We start from the raw sequence: 19833 nt of genomic DNA, 5'->3' as shown, positions 1-19833 counted from the left end.
TTGATTTACACATTCAGGTGATGAAATTAGTATAATTAATTTATTGTACCCTGTGACCATAGAAACATTGTCCTTAAGGTAAGTTGTGCTATTACACAAGGGATCCAGATCTGATTTTTGATCTCAGATGCTTGTTTTGCAGGCTATCAAAATAGAGAATAGTACAGAGGTGATTCTTTTTCTGTTGTTCAAATGATTGAGAGATTTGTGCTGCTACTTTGGCCACTGCTGGTTGAGATTGAGAGCTTCACTCCTGCTCCTTCGTCTTGGGGCACAGTAGCATTGCAACACTGATAGCTTGTCCATAGAGTAGACCAAATAGAATGACCAGATAACTCCGGTCATGAGCCACGAGTTCTGCTTTCTTTACCAGAAGTAATTATTTCATGGGTAGGAGTAAGAGACACAGATGTGACTTTTCATAGAATTATAGAAATTGTAGATAGGAAAAAACCCATTAGGTCATCTGGTCCATCACTTTGGGATTGAAGCATTATTCCCAACAGTGTGTTCTCCAGAAATTTGTCTCGTCCAGTTTCAAATACTAAAACGATGAGAATGATGTAAAATTCTGAGGACCCTGAGGCCCTTGCTCTAAAATATGTGTTCCCTAAGGGTGCTGTTTTCTTGGTATTTTATTTAAAAACACAGTTATTTTTGCCTTTTGATATGGAGGAGAAGGGGGTCAGGAGAGCTGGAGATTAGAAGGTGAGAGTCTGAGTATAAGGAGCATTTTGGAACATTTATCTATCCCTGATCATATAAAATGATAATTCTGTTAAAACTATATATAATACCTGCACATGCTGTAAAAAGTTTATGTATGTATACAGCTCTGTGTATGTAGACATATTGACACACATGGGCAATTCTTCACTGTTTGTTATGTACATAGTAGCTCTGTTCCTGAATCAGAAAATAAGAATGGCTTGTTTTGCAGCTGCAAGAGATATTTAGAAAGAAAAATGAGAAGAGAGAAAGAAAAGGAGATGAAGAGAAACGTATAATGTTGGTAAGTAAAATTAGAATAGTTGTAGGTTTGTGGTTCTTTGATTTTTTTATCTACCTCAAAAGTGTGGTTATATTTATTAATTAAGAAGAATATTTATTTAATGTTACTAATCACTTTTAAGATTTCTGAGCAACTCTAGGTACCGTATTGAATCACATAACTCCTAATAATATAAAGGGTCAATTTGACTGAGTGGAGAATAATAGGTACTCCAGGGGGAATTCTGCACCAAAAAAATAAAAATTCTGCACTAAAAATTAAAAAATCTATGCACAATATTTTAAAATTCTGCATATTTTATTTGTCAAAATAACACAATATAATCACACCAGTTTCAATTAGTTTAGTAATTTATTTCAAAATACATGTGGGCAAGTAGGTCTATAACAATATAGGGAAAAAAAAGATTCAGGAAATGTTTTTTGACAAATAGATTCTTTAGTAGGCATATTAATTGCTGGGAAAGAGCCCGGCTGTGGGTGAGAGAAATATATTTGGGGTTTTGGGGGGAAGAGAATTGTCATTGAGCCTCCCCCATGCAGAGCCTTGTTGACCCCTAGCCTCTCTCATTCAGTCAGGCACATCTGTCTCTGTCCCCGTGTGTGCCTCCACCCCTACTCAGCCATCCCATCTCCCTTCCATCCCCATGTGTCCCTGCACTCCCTTGTCCCCATGTGTCCCTGCACCCTCACTCCCATTCAGCTCCCACCCCAGTATGCTCCCCACTAGCCCTTCTGAATCCCAGTCTGTGACCCCCTCTGCCCCAGCAGCTCGATGTGACCTACACTGCCCATTCCCCCCATATCCTGTGCCTCCTGACCTAGTCTCACAGGCAGGGTGCTCTGAGGAACACAGCCTCATCCCTTCCGTATCCACAGCTGGGCCTGTTACTGCCCAGGAGTGGCTGCTCTCTGTTCTGGTGCCACAGCAGCCCCTGAGCCCCTGTTGGGCGAAAGGCATAACTGCAGCACCTCTCCAGCAGAATATATTTTCTAAAGCGAAAAAAAAGTTCTGTGTGGGAATGAATTCTGCACATGTGCAGTGGCGCAGAATTCCCTCAGGAATAAATAGGATCATTTTGGACCTAAAAGCAAACTACAAAGTTCCTGAAAAAATAAGTGGTGTAAGATCCCCAAAGAGGAAAAATATACATAGGTGTTATTTTAAAATACAATTACAGTAGTATTTTATTTTAATTTTTAAATCAATAATTTATTCTGAATCTAAGAAGTCTAGTAGACTTTCTAATGTAGTCTTCTACCATAATGAGAGAGAATTACCTCACTACCATCTTAAATGTAAGTTGAAAGACTCCCTTCATGCTGATCTTCTGTTCTCTCTCCCTCATAATTTTCTTAGAAATGTTCATATGGACTTACTATTTTCATACTTAATTTCAGCCCAAATCCTTTGACACATTTGAAGAAATGTGATTCATAAATTAAAATATAAGCAAACTAAGATTTTGTACTCAGACTGAAATCTTTGTATTGAAGCACCTTATTTTCATTCTTCTTCTGAACAAGGTTTGTTGAAAGATCACTGAATATGGTTCACCAGAGAGATCACCAGTTAAACATGTATATGTGTGTCTGAAAATCTTCCATCTGTGTGAGTTAAAAATGTCACAAAAATTAAATACTGTGCGTGACCACTACATTTTTTCAATTGATGATAACTATTTGTGAAACATTTGTCTTGAAACATTTCAAATAAACTTGTTCTTACTGAAGACTACAGGTCAAATCTTGGGATTTACTTTTATGTATGTGAGAGGCCAAGGAGTAGTGTAAAAGCTGTGGTTTGTCTGCATTAGGTGGGGCAGCAGCAGGGGCTTACGTCCCTGTAATCTCAGTGGTAGGTCTCTACCAATCCTGCTTTGGAAAATGGGTGGATTCATGCACTGTGCAAATGGATTGGGTCAAAACCCCCCATTGGAGGTACCACTTGGATATATCTGCTTCTTATCCCTATGGCTACCATTGTGGCTACCTGGCCACTTGGGGATATAGATTCTAGCCCTCAGCTCAACAACTGTTTTGTGTACAGCAAAATCTTTTTATTTATTCATTTGAATTTTAAAAGCATAACATAAAAGCATATTTATCTGGGGCTGTCTGTGTGCTCCCTTTCCAGAGGTTGGCCCGCAAACCACAAGAAACTTGAACTTTAGGAGCTACCACATTTTTGATTAACCCAAGCACAGAAAAGAATATTTGTTAACCTTAAGGGACGCAACTTTTTTCACATTGGCAAACATTTTTAATTGCTCAGTTAATTTTATTGACATGTTTAGGCCAAGTGTAAGCAAAAGAAACGTCACCTTAGAAGGAAAACTTTTGAGACTATTACAGAGACAAAATAAGGGTGTAGAATATCATATTTCTTATAACTTAAATTTATCTTGGTTGTAATGTACTCAACTCTATACTTTTTTCTGTTTTAAGAGTCTTAAAAACAAGATGTAAAAAAAGAAAACCATTTGCTTTCCGCCATTTAAAAAAACACACCAACATTTCTAGTAACATGTAAGATAAAGACTTGCCTGTCCTAACCTATTGTGTCTTTCTCTTTCTTTTTGGTTTCATTCTGAAATGTGGTACTTCACTTCACCATTTTTGCTGTATGTCAGCGCCTTCAACTCTATGGATATCATTCTTCTACTAACAGTGTATGTACTCTAAATATTTTCTGTGTATATAGTTTTCACCAGTGAGATGGAATCATTTGTTATAACAATTGGCTCTTTATCAAGTAAATGAATTTTACTAATATAAGGTCTTATTCAGTCAAAAGTATACTCTGTCTTCAGAGCCATAGAAGGCTGCAGATGCTTGCTACAGGCATAGAGTGACAGGCTGGCCCATCCAGAGGAGAAATGGATGCCTCTGGATAGGTAAAAAGGAGAAAAAGAGCTGGTCTGTATTAAGGAGTTGTAGACCTACTCTGGGTGGGGTGGTGAACCCATGTATATAAAGTCCCCCAACAAAAATTAGTAATAAAAATTCTGTCCCCTTTCATGAGACATAACAGTAGAGCCTTCAGTAATAACCATATTCCTAGGTTTCAGTCAGTTTCCCAGCATCTTATCCTAATAGGGCATAGGGGAAGAGAAGGTCTCAACCATTTTTTTCTTGCACTGTTTGAAGTAGTTTTGTTTTGTTTTATGAACAGAGTAGGATGAGAACAGGGGCTGTTGTAGAGAGCCCAAGATGAGGACAGACTTTATTACACTTGATGACTCTTTGGGCAGAGAGTGGAAGCAATTTTCAGATTGATGAACTCTGTCCTTTGACCTTGGCTGAATGCCCTTTCAGAGTAGAGCAGATTTAGACTCCTTTAAAAGGTCCTCCCTGGCTGCCTAGCATAAAAAAGCCAGGGAAGAACCCAAGCCTCAATCTTCATGGTTATATGGGGAGGAATTCATTCTTTTGAGCCAGATTAGCATGATAATTAGGCTGGATGGAGTTTGTGACTGCATTTATAGAAAAGAGGCTAGGATTTGAAGTTGTGTATATATAGTTCTATTTCCCATGACTTTTGTAGCTGTGCAGCATTAACAAGAATAAAAAATGGTAAGAACTTTTTTATCCCTGAACTAAACACATGCAGTGCCATTTTTACATAATACTGTTTCTGATCATGCCTACATTTTAACTCTGTCACTTTGTCTTTCATACAATTGTGCCCAGGTAAGGCAGCACAGACATGTTAAATACATACCTGTTCAATAAGATGATAGTAAGTCAAAAAGTATGCACTATAGTTTTGACATGAAGTCTATTGAAGCCTTTCTGTTCACTTTAGTGTGCTTTGGATCATGCCCTATATCAGCGTGAAAGACTTAATGCTTCATATCTCTATATTTCCTTCCCTTTATAGTTTAACAAAACTTACTTTAAGCATTTCTACATTTATAATAATGTTCTGGCTCTAGTAAAAAAAATCTATTTTTATACTCACATTTAGAAAAATAAGCACAGTGGAGGTTTTAAATTGTTTTAAATAAAAGAAATGATTGGTACTAATGGTGAATTACATCTATTAGCATGCTATTGAATGTGGACCTGGAACTGGAATAATGAACACTTTTTTATATTTCTATCATTGAAAGCCCAAACTATGTTGTCCTGAGCACTCTCAGCTTCCATTGAAATCTGGGGCAATTGAGTGTACTCAGAACTTCATAGTATCAAGCTCTGAAGGCTACATCTTACATAAAATGTATCTATAAATGGGTCTGAGTAATTTGGTTATTTCTGTCTTTTCATACTACACATGATATTTCTCTGGAGCTAAGCTGGTGCATGCTGTGAATGTGTATTAAGTCTAGTACAGCATGAGTTGCATGTGGGTTTTGATTAGCTGAATGCAATCTTATTATTGATGATTATTATAAAAGTAACATATAGAAAAATAAAATGTGCATGCTTCAGAAATACTAGCTTCATCAATAATAATCAGTTTTTGTCAGATAAATAAAGTACATCACCAGTAAGACAGGTAATTCAATGAATAATTATCTAACAGTATGTGTATCTAAATAAAGGATGAGGCGGTCAAAAGTATATGTAACTTCTTGAGGCAGTGATTTATGCTGAAATTTTTTTTGACTTATTTGGTATATTTTGTCAATATTTTATGGTTTAAGAAGAGATATTTGTGCCTAACTTTTTAGTTAATTTTTTTAAAAAATATGAAGTTTCATTGACTAAAATATACGTAATCTACATGATGCATCAGCAGTTACATCAAAACCGATTTATCTCTATTTAGCTAAAGAGCTTCATAACATGACATTAAATGTGAAATGAAAAGGTTAGGCATACTAACTGTATTCAGTTTTTATCTTTTGTTCAGACTTTTAATGAATGTTAGCTACAAAATATATTATAATGCACCTAACCTTATACTGGTCAGAATAGTATACAGTTGTTACTTGCAGCATATTAAAAACTGTAGAAAATTAATTTTGGTTTGTAGAGGTCCAGTATATTGTATTTAATATTGGGTGACTCTCTTATGGATCTTTCTGGAAGCTCCCCAGAATGAGATTCCATACTTTAGATGAGAGAATTATTCCAGTCATGTGATAGACTACAGTAACTCCTCACTTAAAGTCGTCCTGGTTAACGTTGTTTCATTGTTACGTTGCTGATCAATTAGAGAACATGCTCGTTTAAAGTTGCTCGGTGCTCCCTTATAACGTTGTTTGGCAGTCGCCTGCTTTGTCCATTGCTTGCAGGAAGAGCAGCCCATTGGAGCTAGTTGGTGGGGGCTTGGAACCGGGGTGGACTGGCAGCCCCCAATCAGCTCCCCTAAGTACCAGCAGACTATCAATTTCTGGGCAGTTCAGCTCACCATCCCCCCACTGCCATGTGCTGTTCCTGCCCTCTGCCTTGGAGCTGCTCCCAGAAGCCACCTGCTTGCTGTGCAGAGGGGAGGAAAGAGGGGTGCTAATGTCTGGGTGTCCCCCTCCCCTGCTCCTGTCCCCCTCCACCTTATCTCCACAGGATGGTGGGAGCTTGCTGGCAGCAGCTGCAGTCTCAACTTGCTGATCTACCTTAAAAGGCAATGTACTTAGAGTGGCGTCAGCATACTTAAAGGGGCAATGCAAGTCTCTCACACACATGGTGCATGCCTCAGTCTCTCTCTGCCATGCTGTCTCCTCTCCCTCCATTTGTGCTGTCTTGTAGAGTGTGAGGCTACATTAACAACATGTTAATGCTTGAGGGCTCAGCTGAGTGCTAGTTCATCATTTAGCAGTAAGGCATTCTCTGGGAAATATCCCACCCTCTTCCACCCTCTGACTTCACCACCTCAACCACAATCATCACTGCTGTGTACAGTATTAAATTGTCTAAAATTTATACTGTATATATGTGTGCATATATATAAAATATAGTCTCTTGTCTGACGAAAAAAATTTCCCTGCAACTTAACCCCCCATTTACATTAATTCTTATGGGGAAATTGGATTTGCTTAACATCATTTTGCTTAAAGTAGCATTTTTCAGGAATATAACTATAATGTTAAGCAAGGAGTTACTGTATCTTCAGACCTATGATATGTAAGACTTTGGTAATTATAGAGATTGTATGGCATGGGAACAGTATATTTATCTTTTTAATATATGGTCCAAATCAACAAAAGGGTTAATGTTCTATTGGCTAAAAATCTCTTGTCATATAATATAATTTTAGGTGTTTGTTTTCTCATACAGTATATAAATAAGTGCCAGATTTAAGTAAGCTTACTTTAAAAAGGAGTTAAAAATTATTTGACAAAATTTAAGTTTGTAATGACTCTCTGCCTTGACTTTATTAGAAAGCACAAAATGAATATCTTGTTCATTTTTGTCTTACACTTGTTTATAAAATCTTTGTAATTTTCAGAGAAATTAAACAATATTCAAGGTTGGCATCTCAACTAATTTAAGTCTTTGTCTTGCATGCCACTACATGCAAAAGTAAAATACCTTATTTCTAAGCATATAATTAAAGATATTTCTCTTCAGGCAAAAATATTGTGAACTACAATAAGCAGAAATACTTCACCCAAGAGAGCTCTGTGAATTTTTTTCTCTGTTCTTTTTCAGTAAGATGACACATTAGCTCGGTGTCAAAACATTGTTATTGCTCTTTACTATTAAGAGAGAGTATATTTCAGAATACATTTCTGATTTTTGATTCATCTTCAGGCAAATAATAATTAAATGACAGCCCTATGAGCATGTCTTCAGTCATGTAACCATATTTTACTACTGGCTAGATTGGGAAAGTGAGTGCCGTGGAAGCTGCATATGTTAGCTGAGAAAATATTGTGCTAACAGAGTATTGAGAGTAATATTTCAAGAGAGATTTTTCCTAAAATATAAATTGTAAGGTCTCCTTTCTAAATTTTAAACTGTTTAAATTTCCTTAGTACATATGACGTTGAATGTGTGGAAAATAAAAAATAAACCCTGCAGAATACTCCTCACAACATCTATGTGGCTTTATAGATATGCTAAAAATCCTAAAAAGAATCCCAGTGGATTCTGCGAAGTGTACAGTATGGGCAGACTATTCTGTAGTTTATGACAGTGTAAGACCTTTAATAGCAACAATTTATGCTGATTTTAAAAACAAAAGTAAGGATATTTTTTCCACTTGTAATTGGAAGATTGAATTCAGTTCCCAGTCTTTGTCTCTTCTGCCAGACTGACAGGAGTTGGGAGCACCGAAGGTAGGGAATCAGGCCTAGACTAATGGAGGAAAGGGCACAGGAGAAAGTGCAACAGAACATTCAACAGTGATAACAGTAACCAAGTTAGAAGAAGCCTTGACTGCCTCCAAGATCACCGTATCTAGTTCTCCTTAGCCAGAAAGATGGAAGCTGTCATGTTGGACCTCCAAGGGTGGTTGTAAAGTGCAGAAGAGGGCAAAATGTAAGAGGTGTAAGTGTCTCAGGCCTCTGAAATAGTTGCAGAGAACCTCCATGGCAAAAAGATATGGCTTACAGTTCTTTCAAACAGAGCACATGGTAAATTTGATCACTTGACACCCACAGTCAGGGTTTCTTGCTGTATATCCTGCAACTAGAACTTGGTCTCAGTGGACTTGATTCTAATTTTCCTTAACACTACGAGGATTGATCTTTTGTTGAAATTAAATTTTTTGTAACTATTTAGATAGTGCTATTGGTGCATGTCATGCTTTGATAAATCAGAAAACAAGCTCCCTATCATAAGCAGCCTAATCTGTTTATATATTAATATGTTGACAAAATTATGAAATTACTAATAATACAAGCTTGCCAATACATTTTCATTTTTACATATACTCCAGAATGTTTCTGTTTATAGTAGGACTATCAAATGATTTAAAAAATTATCGCAAATAATCGTGAGATTAAAAAAAATAGTCTCAATTAATCACAGTTTAATTGCACTGCTAAACAACAATAGAATACCAATTTAAATTTATTATAAATATTTGTGGATGTTTTTCTACATTTTCAAATATATTGATTTCAGTTACAACACAGAATACAAAGTGTACAGTGCTCACTTTATATTACTATTTTTAATTACAGATATTTACACTGTAAAAAAGATTTTTAAAAGCACAATCTACAAGTCGAAGCGTGAAGATGTTTAGCATATCTGGCATGTAAATGCCTTGCAACGCCAGCTACAACAGTGCCCTGCAAATGCCTGTTCTCACTTTCAGGTGATATTGTAAATAAGAAGCTGGTAGCATTATTTCGTGTAAATGTAAACAACTTGTTTGTCTTAGTGATTGGCTGAACAAGAAATAGGACTGAGTGGACTTGCAGACAATAAATCTTTACATTGTTTTCTTTATGAGTGCAGTTATGTGAAAAAAGTAATTCTACATTTGTAAGTTGCACTTTCACTATAAAGAGATTGCATTACAGCGCTTGTATGAGGTGAATTGAAAAATACTTTTTAAAATCGTTTATAATGTACAAATATTTGTATTAAAAATAATATAAAGTGAGCACGGTACATTTGGTATTCTGTGTTGTAATTGGAATCAATATATTTGAAATGTAGAAAAACATCAAAAAATATTTATAATACATTTAAATTGGTATTTTATTATTGTTTAGCAGTGCAATTAAAACTCTGATTAATTGCGACTATTTTTTTAATCTAGGTAATTTGTTTTGCATTAATCGCTTAAGTTTTGTAAAGCCCACATTATGACTAATAAGGAAATAGATATTGATACTATTACCCTTTTGAAAATGCCTCGGGTTTACAAGGAGTGCGATATAATACTTTTCTTTGTGCAGGAGAAAAAACCCAAAGGTAAACTCGTGCTGTTTTCTTTTTGAAGATTAGTTAGAAAAGATTTTAAAGTGTATAAGCTGTTGTTCTTTATGATTGTTGTGTGGTTTTCAAACAGTTGTGCTTCTTGAAACTTCTACAGGTACTTAAGACAGATGGAAAGGACCTTGTACCCAGAAGCTATTGGGATACATTGAGACGTAGCACAAGCCAAGCTCTCTTTTCGGACCTTGCAGAGGTATAATAAAACCTCTGTCTGGTCCATGAACAAATTGCCGTTTTATTTATTTCCTTTTGTATTTTAGTGTTTTCCCCATTGTTGTGGATCTTATTTCCTTTCTTTTTAAAATAGTTCTTTTAAAAACAGTGTTTATGGAAAGTTGTCATAAGAAATTAATGTGGCTGAATACAGTGGCATTACTTGAAGTTGTCATTTCTAGTCAGCTAGCATTCTCTTTTGCAAGATTTGGAAGATCAAGTCCTATCACTATAACCTTGATGTTAGGATATTTATCTAATACTAATTTTAAAAAACTCTGATTTCTACATAACTGAAGTTAGGAACCCTTTTTCATTTAGGGCTTGATCCTGTGAGGTGATGACTTTAATGAGAGTAGAGAGCACTCAGCATCTCTCATGAGGTATCTAAGACTTTGCAGGTTCAGGCCTTTAACTTGCTTTAAAACATAGATTAGCCAAGTTTATTTTACAGAAGGTCATGGTCAGCAATATTATGTATGCCTTTGCTAAAGATTCTTTTTAATTTATTGTATTGAAAAGAGTGATGTTTCAGGCAGTTAAAACAATTTAATACATTAATCTCAGTCTTTAGCTATTGCATGATCATTGTGAATGACTAGCAATATCTCTATTCCATCAAAAATGAATGTATGCAGGTATCTAAATTTATAATAAAAATAAAAGGCTTATTTCATTATCTATTCATTCAAAAAGTTGAATAAAAAGAATGTGTATATGTCTTTGTATTGATAATTTAAAAGAGTGGCTAAAGGCCAGATTCTCCAAACTGGCATTTCTGTGCCCAGCTACAGTGTGAAGGAGGTTGCTGTACACTGGGTCAGGCTGGTCATGGCCCCAAGCATTGGCCACCTGTAGCAGCTCCCCAGTAACACCTCTATCTCAAGCCATGCAAATCACAACAGGGACAGTAATGAGGGAAGCATAGAAGCTGCTTTACCAGTCTTATGTCAGCTAAGGATTCTCCCATATTGAGGGTATCTCCAGTCAGCTGGATTAGCTTGAAGTATGGCACAGCTGGAGACAGATTGTCTTTACACCTGTTGTGCTTACATGAGCAAAATTAACACTTAGATGTACAATATTTTAAGATTACTATTCTTTAGAAGCCTTTTTAATGTGAACCTGTCCAGTAGGCAGTTAGGCACGTCATTAAAGGTGCATTACACTGACATCTGTAGACTGCAATCATTAAAACTTACCAGCATCTAGTTTTGGCATTTGTTCAATTCTTCCATGAACATTTTCATAAACCCTCTCAGCTAACGTGCAAATCACTGAATACAAATTGAATATCCTTGGTTAGCTTCTCAGAGTATTTCCCACTACTCATTAGAATTGCATCTGTCTTGCTTGTTTCAAGCTTGAGCTTGCTAGCTTTCGTCCATATCCTTATCTCTCTCAGACTCTCTTAACATCTGGATGATACCATGGACTTTTGTGCTGAAAAAGTGACATAAAGTGAGGTGACATAGGAGTCTGCGCTGTCTTACAACTTCTTCGAGTGTTAGTATAGACTGAAAAGGACGTTAGAAAAGATTTGTTCAGACTCCACAAAAGAGGTCTCTTCAGGAAGAGAAGTTGCCCATCCTGACTCTCTGGTATCTTTCTGAGAGGAATAAGTGAAGCTATGTAGTTCTACAGCCCACTCCCAATAGGTCAGTGGAGTTGAATGCTGCTGAGCTCAGCTTGTGGATTCATTCTGAGTGGATATTGGAAATTACTGAAGTTGCTAGAGCATTTGAAAAATATAGTACTGTGGAGAGATGTCTCTATCAACATAGAATATAACATACGTATTTTGTACTCGCTGTAGAAGACTCCCATTGACATCAGTGATTTTAGATCATAGAATCACAGAAGATTAGGGTTGGAAGAGACCTCAGGAGGTTATCTAGTCCAACCCCAACTCAAAGCAGGACCAACACCAACTAAATCATCCCAGCCAGGGCTTTGTGAAGCTGGGCCTTAAAAATCTCCAAGGATTGAGATTTCGCCACCTACCTTGGTAACCCATTCCAGTGCTTCACCACTCTCCTAGTGAAAAAGTTTTTCCTAATACCCAACCTAGACTTCCCCCATTGCAACTTGAGACCATTGCTGCTTGTTCTGTCATCTGATACCACTGAGAACAGCCTAGCTCCATCCTCTTTGGAAACCTCCTTCAGGTAGTTGAAAGTTGCTGTCAAATCCCCCCTCACTCATCTCTTCTGCAGACTCAATAAGCCCAGTTCCCTCAGCCTCTCCTCGTAAGTTATGTGCCCCAGCCCCCTGATCATTTTTGTTGCCCTCCGCTGGACTCTCTCCAATTTGTCCACATCCTTTCTGTAGTTGGAGGGGAGACCCACAAAACTGGACACAATACTTCAGATGTGGCCTCACGAGTGCTGAATAGAGGGGAATAATCACTTCCCTGGATCTACTGGCAATGCTCATACTAATGCAGCCCAATATGCTGTTAGCCTTCTTGGCAACAAGGAGGTGGTGAAGGCTCTTGCTGGGGGTGCGGGTTCTAGAGTGGGGCCAGAAAATAGTTCAGGGTGTGGGAGGAGGTTTCGGGCTGGGGCAGGGGGTTAGGCTGCAGGGGTTGTGAGGGTTCTGGCTGGAGATGCGGGCTCTGGGGTGGGGCTGGAGATGAGGAATTTGGGATGTAGGAGGGTGCTCCAAGCTGGGACCGAGTGGTTTGGAGGCCGGGAGGGGGATCAGGGCTGGGATAGAGAAACAGGGAGAAGGGCTCCAGCTGAGGGTGCAGGCTCTGGGGTGGGGCTGGGGATGAGGGATTTGGGGTGTAGCAGGGTTCTCTGGGCTGTGACTGAGGGTTTCCCAGGGGCAGGAGAGGGGCAGAGGTGCAGGCTTGGGTGGCGCTTACCTCAAGCAGATCCTGGAAGCAGCAGCATGTCCCACTCCTACGCGGAGGTGCGGCCAGGCGGCTCTGTATGCTGCTCCATCCTCAGGCGCCGCCCCTGCAACTCTCATTGGCTGCAGTTCCTGTCTAGTGGGAGCTGCGGGGGTGGCGTCTGCAGACAGGGCAGCACGCGGAGCCCTGTGGCTGCCCCTAAATGTAGGAACCAGAGGAGGGACATGCCGCTGCTTCTGGGAGTCACGGCACGCGTGCATGGAGCGGCCCCTGACCCTGCTCCCCAGCTGGAGCGTGGGAGTGGGACAAGCCCCAGGTCCCACTCCCCAGCAGGAGTAGAGGACCACATTAAATCGACTGGTGGGCTTGTTGTGGCCAACAGGCCGTAGTTTGCCCACCCTCAATCTAGATCATTAATGAAGATGTTAAACAAAACCAGCCCCAGGACCAACCTTGGGGCACTCCGCTTGATACTGGCTACCAACTAGATGTTGATCTCGACGATCTAGCCAGCTTTCTATCCACTTTATAGTCCATTCATCCAATTCATACTTCTTTAACTTGCTGGCAAGAATATTGTATCAAAAGCTTTGCTAAAGTCAAAATATATCACGTCCACTGCTTTCCCCATATCCACAGAGCCAGTTATCTCATCATAGAAGGCCATATTTCCTTTCATTCAAGGATCTGAAGTCTCTTTACAAAGATGAATACATGTAATTATCCCCATTTTAAGGATGGGGAAGTAGAGGCACAGAGGACTAATAAGACTTTATCCATGGATTTAAAATTCATTGAAAAGCTGCAAATAGAACTCCTATTTCCTAGTTATATGCCTGATATGTGTTGTCTGTCTTTATGCTTCTGTTTATATTAGGTATCTTAGAACGAGTGTAAAATATCTCTTAACAAAGACAGATAAGTCAAACATTCATTCTCATTGAAAAGATTTTAAATAAATTAGATCAGAATAGATTTTGATATCTTATTACTTGAAAATAAATTGTTCTTTTGTTGCTTTGTTTCCTATTATAAAACAGAATTCATTTTACTTTGAACAATAACATCAAAGGGATAAAGCCATTATTTTAGGCTCACCCCTTATGAGACTTAAGTTATATAATGCTTTTAAGACACAAAGGACATTGATATAGTTTTCAGTGACTCGAGACTCTGTAAAAGCATATTGAGGGTTTTTTATTTGTTTTCCATTCAGTGAGACTGACCAAGTAGAAATAGTAGAAAGACTTGTAGTTTGGTTTTTTGTTTTTTAACTAATATGCTAATACTCACAGTTCTGTAGATATAGATTAATGCAACCTGAATCTAACAAGGTTATTAAAAAAATTTACAGGATGAAAAACAAACTTGCAGTCTGATATCTGTTCAGTGTGCTTGAGGGAAACTGCTTGAATGTACTTAGAAGGTTAATTGTTTAAAAGATGTAGAAAATCAAGGTATCTCTATTTCAGTGCATTATGTCCTGTAGTGAAGGACAACAGAGTATTAAAGGACAAATAGTCAGTGATTATTGTTCTCCAGTTAATCAGTTCATTTCAGGAGTAAAGCTATCTTAATTGAAGGATATAAAATGTCTTTCTACATATTATGCCATCATATTTCTCCCTGGAGAAGAATACAGGAATAAAGAGGAGAATAGATAGACTTTGTGAAATATAAACTTGAAAATCCTAAACAGATTTTATTAAACTACTAAAGGTATCTCTCCTATTCCTTTAGTTCTTGTATGATGAAAGGAAAGGGTTTTTTGTTGTTACTACTTGTTCTTCCTTTTTTGTTCTTCAGTATCTTCTCTTCAGTGATTCATAAGTACTACTAGTACATATGAAACATTAATTTTCACAATGAAATAGGTAAACTTTGAAAACATTCAAACTTGAATACAGTATATCATAAAAGATTTGGACAGTGTGGATATTAAATAATTTTTGTTATCAATACACCATGCAGCTGAGTAAATGCATTTTAATGTTATTTTGCTATTGCAGTTTGTCTCTTCATAGTGAACCAAGATTCACATATCTGAATAGTGTCAGTGATGCTGACTCATAGGTTATTCTTAGAATGTGTAGTTTTAGGGCCAGGTCTTAGCTTCAGTAGACCTATGCCAGTTTATGCCAACTGAGGATCAGCTTCTGCTGCAAAAATTTTAATAAACCAACTCTGAAATACTTGTGATTTTCACATCCTTGCCATCCTTTGGTAAATATTTTTTTCTTTCATTGACAAATCCAATCAGACTAGGCCCTATATTCATAATTAGCAATTTTAACTCCTACATCTTTACATTCTCTTGGCATTTCCAAATCACCGTGTGCATTTTACATAAGAAAAACAGCTGTATCTCTTTCCTTGTTGATCTCTCAAGTCTTTATGTATATTTAGAGCTTCTTAAATAATAGCTCCTTTGATGATTATCATATCCAACCTCTTCTTTTCTCATTCCCTCAGATAGGATAGGGCGAGCCCTTTATGTTTCCATTTAATTGTTATTGCTGATAACTTCTTTAAAAAAATGTAGTCTAGTATTTAAACTTTTTCTAAATAAGTAGCCATTGTGACATAGCATATTCACTTCCTTCCATTCATTTTATTGTTATTTATCCAGAAAATCTGACTGGTTTCCTAATCTCCATGCCTTGCTTTATTTCAGCAGATTGGTTATACCCTGCCTCTATGGCTATTATTATATACATTTCATAAAAATAAAAGGGGCATCTGGTATTTGTCTTTACTGGAATTTATCAGGGCATATATGTGCATTTCAAGGTAAGATTATTTGTACACATGATCAGCATTCCTGTTTCTAAGCATAGTGCTATTTAACATTTTACACTTTCAAAATCTTGTTCAGACAGTGCTGCTTGGCCCAGTGCTGCTCCCGAAGAAGTCAATAGCAACATTCTCACAAATTACTACTCTGAACATCCTTTACTGGGGATGTGTTATTTCTAAGAATAGATATCTTTTGAGGACACTTGTTTCTGGATAAAGGAAATTTAGTTATCTGAAGATTTTCTCTGGAGATTTTCATTAAGTCCTGTATCAAGTCCAATAAATTGGAATAGAACTAAAGCAATACCACTCAAGATGTGTGGCCTGATTGCTTCATTTAAGGGTTGTTCCTAAATTTCTTATAAATCACTTAACTTCTTCAGAGAGTGACCGAGGTTTCAAAAAAACCTTTTATGCCCTGATCCTGGAAGCTGTATTCTGCCGGCAGATCTCATACAGAGCCCCAGTGATTTCAAGGAAACACTGCCCATGTCGAATACGTTGAAGGATCAGGGCCTCATTCTACTGATTCATTATATCCAGTTCTTAAAATACTCTTTCATTATAACAAGAGGGTCTTTATGAAAGAGAAAAATGAACACACACATACACAGGTAAATGCAACAAATACTAGTTATATAAAAAATGTGGAATGATACATAATCTCTGTATTCTAATGAGGGTTCTCTCATAATATCAATGACATGTCATTGAGTAACATGAGTGGTAATACTAGTTGTCTTCACTATTCCCTCATTCCTATGACTCACAAGATGACTCTTTTTTATATCATGAGGCAGTTATGACCATATATATCATTTGCATATTATAAAGTTGCTGTCTGCTACTGAGACCTCACACCATGGGCTATTCTTGCTCCCAGTGGCTCCAGTACAAAGTACACCATTAGAGATGGTTTGAAAACACACACTCATAGCAGTGTTTTATTTTCATGTAATTGCAGAATTGCATCTACGGAAAGTGCAGCTTGGGAAAACTAATTAGAGATATATATGTGTAAAAATACATGGTCCTATCTTACTTTCTAGTCCATTTTTCCGTAAAGTTTCTGGTTTTATTTTTCATGTCTTTTTCCTCATGATATTTTCCACTAACTCATTGGGGTTTTTTTGGTGTGATCTTGTACTAATTGCAATTAACAAGTGAATGTTTTATATGGAAAGTGTATGATAACTAAAATAACATCACTGATTTGAATACTATAATTACCTTTCTAACATTATAAACATAGGATGCATGAATTCATATCTTAAGTATTTGCTGCATAATGCATTTCTCTTTTTTCCCCTCTAAATATTGACTATAAAATGATTTATTTGATAAAGCTTTTGTAAAACAATTAAAGCCTTAACTAATTGTCTTATTCTAATGGTTTTTAAGCGTGCCGATGACATCTCAAGTTTGCTATCTGATACCACACTGCTTGTGCATTTTTTTGGCAAGAAGGGAAAGGCTGAGCTAAACTTTGACGATTTTTATAGGTGAGCTTTGATTTTATACTTTCTGTGTAAACAATGCCCTCCATATCTGTTAGTAAATAATTATATACATAATATATCTAGTTAAAGAAGATAATTCTTTATAAGCATCTTTTTTTATCAGACATTTCTTTAGCTTTATCTTTTCTGCTGAAAAGATTTAAAACAAGGATGAAGAAAGTTTTAAGACAATACGCAGAATTCAAAATTTGTTAGGTTGTTTTGGTTTGGTTTTAATAAAGGCCAAATAAACATTCCCCTATTATCATCAGATTTTGTAAGCTAATCAATTAGAGAAGGTCATTAGCTACGTATGTTGACTCAGAGAAATGCTGTGCTATAGAAAGTAGTGTTTGTGGTCCAGTAGGTGGTATTCTTGCCCCTCCCCAGTACGGAATTAATGCCCACTCCTGTGTCATTGTGTATTTGGCTGTACTGGGCTGCAGGAGGTGCAGCACTTAAATTGTGTTTTTTGTCTTCTTCCCATCTTACTGCTTGTTACATTTTCTGTTTAGATTGTAACCTCTTTGGGTCAGAGATTTGTCTTCACATCTATCTCTTCTGCTATGGTCATACAGTGGTTATAATTTAAAAGTAAAAAATTGCCAAAAGATACCACACAGGTTTTCACAGATCCCATTGCCTGCTCCCTTATGACCTCTCACAAACTAGATTGCTGTGAGGGAATCCAACCATCTGGATATCTGGATATTTTAAGCTTCCCTGGATCTTAGCAGACTGAAGCACTGTTGCTTCCCTTGGTGTCTCTGGTACATTTCCTGAACATTGACTCTGTCGGTTACCCCTTGATGGAAACCCTCAGTCCACCTGCCTAGGCCCCCAGGTCCAGCACTGACCCCCAAGATACTCCAGTAGCTTAAACACATGGCATAGACACTGATTCCTTGTGTGCTCCAGGGCTCAAGCACCCACCAAAAAAAAAAAAAAAAAAAAAAAAGAGGGGTGCTCAGCACCCACAAGGTACCAGTAGGTGGCAAGAGCACGTACACGGCGCACAGTGAAACCAGAAGGCACCCTCTGGTAAAAACAAAAGTCAGCGCCTGTGCCTGAGACACATGGTCTCCAGAATCGCACCATGGGGGTGAGCCTTCAGGGTTACAGGTTAATTCTTTCTGATGACATATAGTAAATATAGCGTATAACAACAGACAGGCAGACTTTGAGCAAGTTCTAACACATTAATGTTCTTTATTTAATTAGACAAGAAATACACAGATCCGTACAAGAAATAATAAATCTTACACTCATTTCCCCTCACTCTAGCTCACTCTTTCTTAGGGGGAACATCTGTGTTCAGAGAAGCAAGGTCCCCACTCCTCCTGCCTTAACAGTTCCTTACAGCAGTTTAGCACATCTTTAAGATGGTGAAAAATGGCCAGAGAGAGAGAGCAAATAGATTAAGTCTCACCAGTTATAACTTGCCAGTCCTTCTGTCAGGTGACTCCTGAATCAGCCTCCACAGGTGATCCAAGACCCTTACCGGGTGACTTCATTGTTAGGTGACCTCTTCCCTGATAAACGATTTCTCCTGGTAGGGATCCAGTTTTTCTCTGGAGCAATTAAATTTCAGCGGCTGGCCATCCAGATTTAACAGCCTTCTGTTGTCAATCCTGTACCACTACCTTGTTGGAATTTCAGTCCAACATGGAGGTAGCAGGACAACAATGAAGAACCTCATATTCCAAATGGAGCCTGTAGTCTGGTAAAGATACATTCTCAGAGTTTACAGTTTCAGAGAGAATCTGTACAGACAGATTCTCCAAATTGTTACAACAGGTACCATAATTATTACCTATTACGAGTGTAGGTGAAAACTGATTCTAGTGGCACTTAAAAGAACATTACTAAGTATAGTTGTGCCACAGAAAAATTGCACCATTGATCAAACTAAGAAAAAATATGTTTCTGCCAGATTCAAACAAGTAGAAAGTTTGGCTTCTGCTTCTACACCAGTACTACCAGTGCTTACTTTTTATGTGCTTACCTACCTAAAAATGAGTTTTGTGAGGTTTAATTACTGAGTTTGTGAAGTGCTTTGAGATCTCTGGATGAAAGGAGTTGTAAAAATGCAAAGTACTTTTTGTACTATTTGTGCTTTAGATTTATGGATAACCTACAAACCGAAGTTCTAGAAATAGAATTCCTTTCCTATTCTAACGGGATGAACACCATCAGTGAGGAAGACTTTGCTCATATTCTTTTGAGATATACAAATGTGGAAAATACATCAAGTTACCTGGAAAATGTACATTGCAGGATCCCTGAAGAAAAGGTAGGTGCTCAGATACTACAGTGATGCACAGCGGATAAAACCCGAAAATCCTAAGGATGAATCCTAGTGCCATTGAAGTCAATGGGAGTTTTGTCAGACTTCAGTGGCACCAGGATTTCACCTTAAGTATCTTTGATCATCTACTTTGCATCTTCAGTTTTACAAAATCCACACTGAATGACACAGTATTTAATTTGTAAAATGTGTAACGTTAAATAATAAGGAACCATGTCAGGGGAATTATCCAGTAATTATTTTTGAGGTGTTTAAAGACACTGGCTTAAGACTATATTAAATCTTCAGTTTAAACAACAATATGC

At 37.5% G+C, this 19833-nt stretch overlaps 1 protein-coding gene across 5 annotated transcripts in view; it reads left to right on the top strand.

Moving 5' to 3' along the window:
• Window positions 1-19833, top strand: part of MICU3 (mitochondrial calcium uptake family member 3) — a 120755-nt gene that overhangs the window by 67806 nt on the left and 33116 nt on the right. For 3 of the 5 annotated variants that reach the window (XM_050947786.1, XM_050947784.1, XM_050947785.1), the window contains 5 exons: window positions 941-1012; window positions 3645-3683; window positions 9953-10048; window positions 17123-17223; window positions 19342-19513. In XM_050947786.1, coding sequence (XP_050803743.1) covers window positions 941-1012; window positions 3645-3683; window positions 9953-10048; window positions 17123-17223; window positions 19342-19513 — 480 coding nt within the window. The remainder of the gene's footprint in view (window positions 1-940; window positions 1013-3644; window positions 3684-9952; window positions 10049-17122; window positions 17224-19341; window positions 19514-19833) is intronic. The other 2 variants (XM_050947787.1, XM_050947788.1) reach the window with 2 other exon arrangements.

This window comes from Gopherus flavomarginatus, chromosome 3 (genome assembly GCF_025201925.1).
Source record: "Gopherus flavomarginatus isolate rGopFla2 chromosome 3, rGopFla2.mat.asm, whole genome shotgun sequence".
In the NCBI taxonomy this organism is placed as follows: Eukaryota; Metazoa; Chordata; order Testudines; family Testudinidae; genus Gopherus; species Gopherus flavomarginatus.
This window is presented reverse-complemented; position numbering and strand designations above follow the sequence as displayed.